The sequence below is a fragment of the Psammomys obesus genome, unplaced genomic scaffold (genome assembly GCF_907164565.1).
Source record: "Psammomys obesus unplaced genomic scaffold, mPsaObe1.curated_primary_1811, whole genome shotgun sequence".
NCBI lineage: Eukaryota > Metazoa > Chordata > Mammalia > Rodentia > Muridae > Psammomys > Psammomys obesus.
The window spans coordinates 1,914,101-1,923,563 of record NW_026592710.1 but is presented as its reverse complement, the minus strand read 5'-3'; the positions used below and the strand labels follow the sequence as shown (position 1 = coordinate 1,923,563).

Here is a 9,463-nt window from a genome sequence, read left to right as displayed (position 1 = left end):
ATTTGCAACACACCAAGGATTTGTGATGTATTTTATCTCTGTCGATTTTCTTCCAAAGCTAGATATGAACAAACAGTAACAAAGGCAACAAGAACAACACCAAACAGGGGCTGTGAGGCCCGGCAGGTAGAGGCGCCACAACCTGAGTTAAACCTCCAGGACTGATACCATGGAGGAGACAGAATCAACTCCTGAGGCTGTTCTCTGACAGGGACACTGAGGCACACACAGACAAGATTTAACATTAAGTGAAAAAACAATGGCCTTGCCCCAGAACATAGAGGGAACCAAGTGTCCTGGGGCTCAGAAGTCAGCCCTATTTTCCTAACCCCCCCCCCACCTCTGTACGTAGGTGGACCGGCCCCTATGGTGAGAAGGTCGAAGCAGCTGCTCAGTCCAGAAGACTGGAACAGAGCAGCAAACCACGGGGAACCCACACCGTGGGGCCAGCACAGGGGTCGGGGCTGTAGCTGGCTTTGCTCAAAGGCCTCCAGCCTTAAAGAGTCGGGTTTGCATTTGCTCCAAAGGTGTGTCCAAGCTCCTCCTAACTTCCACTGGCACCAAAGCAGAGCTCTAGCATCTACCGGGACCGAGATCCCTTGGCGCTGTCCCTTGGTGGACAGTGTGGGCAGGACGCAGGCCCTTAGCACCAACTGTGCCTACCTCTAGCCTCACTCCGGCCCCTCCTGCCACTGACGCGGGGCCCCTGGGGCCCTTCACGGGGCTAGCACCCCGGCTGCCGCTCACCCTAACCCCAGTGTTGGAGCCTCGCGCGCGATTCCTGGCCCTTGAGCGGGTACCCGCGCTGCCTACCTGCTCCTGACCGGGCGCGGGCGTCGCGGAGGGCCGGGCGGCACCGCTGCCTCCAGGCTGGGCTGCGGGTGGCGGGTTATATGCGCGCGGGGCAGGAGGCGGCGGCGAGGGGGCTGCCGCGGGCTTAGCGCCTTTCTCAGCGGACCGGCGGGAAGGCAGCGCGGGCACTGAGCCGTGGCGGGAGGAGGCCGGCCGCTGGGGCCCCGGGCTCCCACGCCCGCTCCGCCTCCCCAGCTGGCTCTGCCCGAGCCGGGGTCCGGGCCCGCTCCCCCCGCCTCCTTCCCGCCGCCGCTTGGCGCGCGTCGCCCGCGGAGCCCCGGCGGGGTCTTCTCTGCGAGGCCGTCCGCCGGCCTCCCGAGCCGGGGGGAAGCCGGCCAGGGCCGCGACCTTTGGCGGGGCTCGGGGCGCCGGGAGGGTGCGCAGGCGCCGAGGGGGAGGACGCGGGACGGACTCCGCACCTGCTGCTCGGGACTCTCCCTGACTCTTCCCAGACGCCCGTCTTCCCGATCCCCTCAGCCCTGCCCTGTCCTGAGCCTGCAACCGTGGGGTCGGGAGTGCGCTCGGCGGGGTGGCGGCGCCTCCTCCAGGTTCGCCGTGGCCTGAGAAAGCCTGGAGGGATGGAAAGTGAAGAGCAAAGGCCCAGGAGGACCGCTGTGGCCCGCTCTGCACCTCGGCTGCTCTGAGAACAGCTCGGAGGCCCCTCGCTTTGCCAGCCTGGAAAGAGGAGGGAGCGCGGACCTTCCTGGTTCGACCCTTCCAGCTCCACCCAGAGGTTGCGCCTCCTCGGCCTTACAGCCCGGGGCCACTAGGTGTGGGTTTCCTAGCCCGAGGTATCAGCGTCTTTTCTTTGGTTGCGAAAGCGCACGTAGGTGTCGATGCTGGGGGCGATGCTCAACGGATGCCCACAGCGAAACACACGGAGAGGCTTGGGGTAGGGGACGCGTCTCCTGCCCCACCGCCACCTCCTCGCTGGGCAAGTAAGTGAGCTGTCCCCCGTGTCCTCAGCTCATCACGCAGGCCCTCGGCCTGGCGCACAGAACGAGGTCGGAGTTGGCCTCGGACACCAGCTGTGCCCTGCCTTGGGTTCCCCGTGGGACCCCGCAGCGGCTCTTCAGGGTGGGCCTTGCCCGAGATGTTCCCACGGGCCCTTGGAATCGCAACGGTGCCGCTAGTGGCGTTGCAAGGAGGTGGGAGGAATTATTTGCTAGATTCAGGGTGGGGACGGGCATGAATAGCCAGCAAGAGTTTGGGACTGGCTGGGAACAGGGAGGCTCAGCACCCCGCGCGCTCGGCGGGTTCTCCCCGGACAGTGCTCGCGTCCTCGAAAGTTAGATGCGTCGGTATAGACGCGCCTGGGAGCTATGGGCCACACCGAACACCACCAGGTCTCAGGACTCAGCGGAAGGCAGCGGCTGCGCGCTAGCGGGGTCCTCAGAAGCGCTGGGGCAGACGGAAGCAACAACTCTGCCGACCGAGCCCCGGGGCGCAGAGGACGAGAGTGCAGCACGAGGGAGGGCGCGGCCCTTCGGGGAGCGAGCGGGCCGCGCCGCCCTGTCGAGGCTCTGTCGCGCAGACGCCGGACTGCCCACCCGGGTGCCGCGCCACAGGGCCGGGCCAAGCGCATCTAAGTCCACACTCTAACCCAGCATCTCCAGGAAGGCGAGCCGATTCACCCGCCAACGAATTCGTTCCTGCGCGCTCCTGAGAAGCACCTGGGCGTCTCGAGGCCGCGCTGCAGGTGGTCGCCCTCAACAAAGCCTCAGAGCACCTCTTTGTTTATACGTTACATGGAAAATAAACTGCAGGAGACACTACGCTTTGCTCTGTTTCGTTTGAGAAAGGTCTCATATAGCCAGGATGGCCTCAAACAGGATGACCTTGAGCATCTGTGCCTCTGGCTTCAGGTCTGGAATTTTCAAAGAGTACACCGTTACGGTCGTGCGGAGTTTGTGCGGTACCAGGGACGAAAACTAGGGTTCCGCGTACGCTAAGTGAGCACTCTGCCGGCCGAGCCGCGCGCCCACCCCGGTAACAGAAACTTTGTTAGATGCTAAACGGGTGTATCGGCACTGCGTACTTACACATAAATATGTACTTATATGTAAAGAAATGTTTGCACATTCAGACGTCTAGTTAAGTCTGAACTCCAAATAGGGGAGTCTTTTAGCTTTAACCCTCATGTAACATTTGGGAGCATATTTATATTGTGATTTATCTGAAGTCAGAATTTAGCTCTGCCTTTCGCGGCTTTCGCAGATCCCCTATGGCGCAGAGGCGCTCGGCCCCTTTAAAGGCGTGAGCTCGGACTTCCCGCCCCACAATGCCGCGCGGCCGCTCGAGGCTCCCATTGGTTACAGCTCGCTTCCGCCTCCGTACTTCCGCCCGCGGCCCGCGGCGGTTGCCGGCCTTATCTCGGAGCTGCCGGGCCCGGGCTCGCCGGGGCCATGGACTTTTCCGAGTCATTCAAGCTCTCCGGCCTGCTCTGCAGGTTCTCCCCGGACGGCAAGTACCTGGTGAGCCGCGGCGCGCGGGGAGGAACCTCAGTGTGGGCGCGCGACCTGTGCAGGGGTCCTGGAGCGGATCGAAGGGGGTCGGGAAGGGGGCCCGAGGGGGCCGGTCTGGGGAACTCGAGCCAGACTTGTCGGGGTGAAGGCGGGTGGAGGGGGTTCGGGCCGGACGTGGGAGAATCAGATAGATACATGATCAGGGAAGAGGAACCCGAAGCTAAAGAGGGACCAGGGTGGGGAAGGAGGACCTGGAGCAGGTGGCTCGGGCTGGCGGGTGCCAGCCTCCCTGCTCCAGTTTACTTCATTCGGGTTGGGTAAGGTGATGCTGCCGTCATACATTTGAGGGCCCAGGGGATGCCAGGTCATTGTTATTTTTGTCACAAACAGCACAGTCTGTGTTTTCTCTGCCTGTAAGCTAGTTAACTGGTGCCCTCCTTTGTGATCTTAAGATTTAAGTAGCTAGCTTTCAGGCCCAAGGTTGGATGTCAGCTGTCCAATCTGTGGGTGACAGAATACTGTTCAAATTACTATTGTTCTTAAGTTTCAAGATCCACCAACATGACCATTGTGCATTCTCAGAAGGCAGACACTTGACCTTGGGAAGCCATCAGGAAAACTCACGTCTTATAAAAACTGGTTCCATGCCAGTCCGGTAGCTTGGAGGTATCTGCCACCAAGGGTGATGATGACCTGAATTCCATCACCAGCACCCACATGGTAGAAGGAGAGAGCTGATCCTGCAAGTTTTCCTCTGACCTCCTCATAAGCCACAGCTAGTGAACGACCCATGCCACATACAAATGTAATCATACTTTTTAGCACGCTTTTATTTATCTATCATCCTCTTACCTTTTTATTATCATTTTTTTCAAGACAAGGTTTCTCTGTGTAGCCTTGGCTGCCCTGGAACTCCTCTGTAGCCCAGGATGGCCTTGAACTCAGGCATCTGTCCACTTGTGCCTCCTGAGTGCTGGGGTTAAAGGTGACTGCAGCTGTCTTGATTTAATGTACACTCCTGCTGTATCTGTCCAGGCCTTTGAGACATTGTTTGCTCGCTTTATGTTTCATTGTAACACAGTGTAAAGTGTCAGGATAGAGACAGCTTAGCACGTGACTTGACGGTATTGCTATGCAACCTGACAGCTTGAGTCCCTGGGACTAGAAGTGGAAGGAGACAATTAACTGCACCACACATTAACACGTTTTACCTTTTCCCACAGAGCTGGGCTTTTTTGTTTTTAGAGACAATGTTTCTTTGTGTAGCCCTAACTGTCCTGGAACTTGCTCTGAGGACCAGGCTGGCCTTGAACTCAGGGATCCGCCTGCCTCTGCCTCCTGAGTGCCAGGATTAAAGGCGTGCACCACCGTCACCACTATCCAGCTGATTGGGGTTGTTTTACTTATCTTGAAAGTCTTAGCGAACAGCCAAGAGGTTGCATTTGGTTATTGACACCTGTGTATGGGATTTCCCACTCATCAAAATATTGTAGAACTCTTGATTTTTTTTTTTTTCTTGCCATTCTTGCCCTAAATACTGAGCAGAGCAAGCCTGTTTCCAGTTTCATTGCCTTCATTGGTTCATAAGGAATCCGTTGTAACTGGTCACAGTTGACAAAACTCTCCGGTGAACAGAATTCTTGGGAGAGGTCCTTGTTCTAAATTGCACTTGGCCCTCATGCTGTCTTTTTCCGTTGAAGACAAATGTGGCTTCTGTGACTGCACCACATGCACGTGTGTTAGTGTGTGACTACGCCACTTGTGCATTGTTGTGTTAGTGTGTGAGTGTGCCACAGCACACATGTGGAGGGCAGAGGACAACCCCATGCATTACTCCTCACCTTCTACCTTGTTGGAGGCCAGGTCTCTTGTTGTCCACTGCATGCACTAGGCCAGGGAGCCCACACAGCTGCCTCTGCTCCCCTCAAACTGTAGGAACTGGATTATAAACCAGTGCACCAGTTTTATCTGGCTTCTGGGATCCAAACTTGCTGTTGAGGCAAATGCAAGTTCTTGGCTTTTAGACTCTAGTATACAAAGCTGGCTTCAGACTCAGAAAGTAGCCGAGCATCTCCCTAGTGCGGTGATTACAGGAGTGCAGCATCACACCCAAGCAAGAAAAACACAAAAAATATATAATAATGAATATATGCGTGTGTGTGTGTGTGTGTGTGTAAATCTTTTTGAGACAGAGCTTCTCTGTGTAGCCCTGGTTCTCCTACTTACTCTCTAGAGCAGGCTGGCCTCAAATTCACAGAGATCCACCTGCCTCTGCCTCCTGAGTGCTGGAACTAAAGGCGTGTGCTGCCACCACCTGGCTGGTAATTTCCAACTTCCTCCTTTTCTAACTCATTTTGGGATGAGCTCTGTAACTTTTGGTCCACATGAAACATGTCAGATCTGAGGGAAGGAGATGGCCACAGCAGCACTGTTCTGAGACTCCAATCAAGTGCTTTCTGCCTCGTGTTTTAGGCTTCCTGTGTCCAGTACCGCTTAGTGGTCCGGGATGTGAAGACCCTTCAGATCCTTCAGTTGTACACATGCCTGGACCAGATCCAGCACGTAGAGTGGTCAGCAGACTCCCTCTTCATCCTGTGTGCCATGTACCGACGGGGGCTTGTGCAGGTGTGTGTGTACTGTGTATTAGTGGAGAGTGTACAGATATGTGCCTTGTGCAGGCATGTGACACTTACAGATGTGGTGTGTGTAGGCAGGCATGTGCACATGTAAACAAGACTTATGCTTGTCCCATGTGTGGATGGGGCACCTGCACGCATATGGCGTGTGTGCTGGTCTAGTGCCATGACTGCAGCAGAGTTCCAGTTAGGAAACCTTTCCAGGAGCGTCACTAGGAAGGAGTCGGGTACCCTTTCAGGTTTGAGTCGGGGAATGCAGTGAAACTCCAAGCCGCTTTTCTTTTAAAAATGCTGTATTTATTTTGTGTGCACTAGTGTCTTGTCTGCATGCATGTCTGTGTGAGCGTGTCAGATCTTGGAGTTTCAGTTATGAGCTGCCTTGTGGGTGCTGGGAATTGAACCTGGCCCTCTGGAAGAGCAGCCAGAGTTCTCCATCACTTCAGCCCCCAAAGTCGCTTTCTTTAAAATGTAATGCTCTCTAACAGTTTACTCCAGATACTTTTGATGTGGGGGGAAAGGCTAAAGTGCTGTTGGTCATGATTTTCAGAGGGAAAGGTACTTGCCAACAGCAGCGGAGCAACTTGGACAGGGTGTTTTAGGAAGGGCTAGCAGGCAGTGGTTCATTAGTCACGACGCCTGACTACAGGCGGTCCTAGGAATGGGGACATAAGCAGGCCCGCTAAATGTCCAATGAAATGACGTCACCAAGAGGTAAGGCTTGCTGTCCCTGGATGACCTGAGGTAACAAGGCCCTGTCCTTGCCTGCACAGAGGCTTCCTGGGTGGTACAGCTGGCTTGCAACCCTGTGTTTCTTTTATGAATCAAGGTCTGGTCACTGGAGCAGCCAGAATGGCACTGCAAAATTGATGAGGGCTCTGCAGGGCTGGTTGCTTCCTGTTGGAGTCCGGATGGCCGCCACATTCTGAACACAACTGAATTCCACGTGAGTTGGCCAAACACAGCCCATTCTGTCCTGTATGCCTAAAAGAGCCTGGGGTTGTGGAAGTCTGGGTTCTGGAGTAGGATGTACATCACAGTTCATAAAAATGATTTTTAAATCCCATTTTAAATGAAAAGCAGAGCATCAAAAGGGGGTGGCAAGATGTCTGAGTGGCTAAAGGCTCTTGCCACCAAGCCTGACCACCTGAGTTGATTTTGTGAACATACATGGTGGAGGGAGAGAACCAGCTTGTGAAAGCTGTCCTCTTGACCACACACATACTTCTACCCCAGAATCAGTGTAAGCAGGGAAAACTTTGTCTTCTTGAACAGGCTGTGAGAGGCTGGGGGCGAGGCCCGCGTCTCTGCACTGGGTATGCTAACATCATGACATGTGGTCTGGGCTATTTAGAGGTTCATTCAAGTGTTTTCTAGACAGCTTTGGCCAGAAGACTTCAGGCTTAGAGCTCTGCAGACAAACATCCAGCCTCCAGATCTCACGGACTTGGGCGCAGACCTTCCGTTAATGGCCCAAAGGAAAAGTTTACGAACTATTTATAACAGTTCAGCACCCGTGTTAAGCACACACTGAAATGGAAAGAACATTTGAACAGAATAAACTGTACAGACAGCCATTGGCTGACAATGTTAACCTACAACTCCTACGTCATAGCCACTTTGCTGGTGGCATTTAAGTCAGGTGTAGAGGAGTGTCATGTCATAGCCAGGGACACCCTGAGGAAGCCACTGAAAAATGTCCCCGTGTTTTTTGTTGTTTTGAGACAGGGTCTCACTCTGTATCCCTGGCTGGCTTGGAACGCACTATGTAGACCAGGCTGGCCTCAAATCCTTAGAGATCTGCTTCGTGACTACTGAGATTGAAGCTTTGTCCACCGTGCCCGCTCTTATCCCCAGCTTTAAGTTTTAGCTTTTTAAAAGTCCCACAGACTTCAGTTACCACCAGCCATGCTTGGTGGCCAGGAGGTGACCCTATAGGCATGACAGAAGGTAGGGTGGACACATAGCCAAGAGTCGGACACATTTCCACCCAGGACAGTTGGATCACTGGTCACCCTCTGGAGACAGGATGCCCGTGTGAGGGTGTTGCAGGGGGGAGGCAGCAAAAAGAGAGCTGCACTGTGCTGCTAGTGCCCAGGCTGTGGAGGAGACTCACCCACACACTTCGCAGGGTACCTCCAGGCCTTGAGAGCCTGCGGGCCTCCAGAGGGCACCTTTGGCTCCATTGCACAGTAGCCGTTTTCCCTTTTTTTTTAGTCTTGGGGTCTGCAGCGCATATGACACCGGGTGGTTTACAGCAGTTCCCAGTACGTAGATAGCCCTGTGCGTCGCCCCTCCTGGCAGACATGGCTGCCGCTCTCATTCCTTGTAAGGAAAGGCTTGCCGGAGCATGCTCAGCTATTGCGCTGCTGGGCATTCAGTCCTGGGGAGCCCTGGCGCTCTTCTGTGTCTTCTCTGGTGACAGAGGGTCCTGCCTGGCTGGTGCAGACTGGCTGTCTTCAGCTTTCCAAGGATTTGCTTCAGGATTTGCAATGGCTGCCAGTCTAGGAGTGCTGAAGTGACATTGCCTTGTAGGGTTTTGGTAAATGTTGGATGTGTGTGTCCTGTATTTGTGAGCTCACCTGCTGCTGATGTCGACCATCTTCCTCGGTTACTCTGCTCCTTATATTTTGAGGCACAGTCACTCACTGGAACCGAGAGCTCTCCAGTTTTGCTGGTTTGGCCAGCCAGCTTGCCTGTCTCTATCTCGAGGACGCTGGGATTATGGACAGGCCACATACCCACCTGGCTTTTGCAGGAGTGCTAGGTTCTGAACTCCACTGCTCCCTCAAACAGGAAGGCTTTTCCAATGAGCATGTCCCCAGCCCTACACTGTGGCCTGTTTTCCCCTCTGACGATGGGTGACGGTGTGCTCATGGCTGCTTTGTGCAGCTGTACTAAATTAAGCTTCATGTGAATGTGTAGCGTGGGTCCGTCTTGATCTTTTTTAGCTAGAAAGCTCTTTCCAAAGTGGGACGCATTCTAATTCCATTTTTCTTCCTTTCTCCCTGGTAGCTGCGAATAACCGTCTGGTCCCTGTGCACAAAATCTGTGTCTTACATCAAGTATCCCAAAGCCTGTCAGCAGGGTGAGTCTGCCTCTTACACACTGTCTTTGTAACTATTCTGAGAGTGTGGCCCTTCTGTCATGGAAGCAGACAGAAGTAGCTTCATCAGCATACCCGCTCCCAGCCAGCCTCCATCGCTGTGTCTTCCTTGATGCCCTCAGATGATCCTCAGGTACTCTTGGATCTCCTCACCCTGTGCCTGTTCCTCCCTATGTCTGTAAGCCAGAGCGTGTCCATGCCATTTCCCTGACAACGGGATGCTCTAGAAAGTAGCAAAGAGGAATGGCATCCTCGGAGGGAGACCCTTTACTCCATTTAGACAGGTACTCCCTCCCTCCCTCCCACTAGAGTTTGGAAGGACTTGCCTTTGGTGCCTAGCTGTCAGCTTCATTCCACTAAGTGTGTGTGTGTGTGTGTGTGTGTGTGTGTGTGTGTGTGTGTGTGTG

General features: G+C 54.6%; 1 protein-coding gene across 4 annotated transcripts in view; it reads left to right on the top strand.

Moving 5' to 3' along the window:
- Positions 1-3,206: 3,206 nt before the first annotated feature.
- Positions 3,207-9,463, top strand: part of Wrap73 (WD repeat containing, antisense to TP73) — a 13,108-nt gene continuing 6,851 nt past the window's right edge. For all 4 annotated transcript variants that reach the window (XR_008721022.1, XM_055615093.1, XM_055615092.1 and 1 more), the window contains exons 1-4: positions 3,207-3,326; positions 5,790-5,942; positions 6,780-6,896; positions 8,966-9,038. Coding sequence is in view for 3 of the 4 variants with exons in the window: in XM_055615093.1 (XP_055471068.1) it covers positions 3,258-3,326; positions 5,790-5,942; positions 6,780-6,896; positions 8,966-9,038 (412 nt within the window). In the remaining variant the exon portion in view is untranslated. The remainder of the gene's footprint in view (positions 3,327-5,789; positions 5,943-6,779; positions 6,897-8,965; positions 9,039-9,463) is intronic.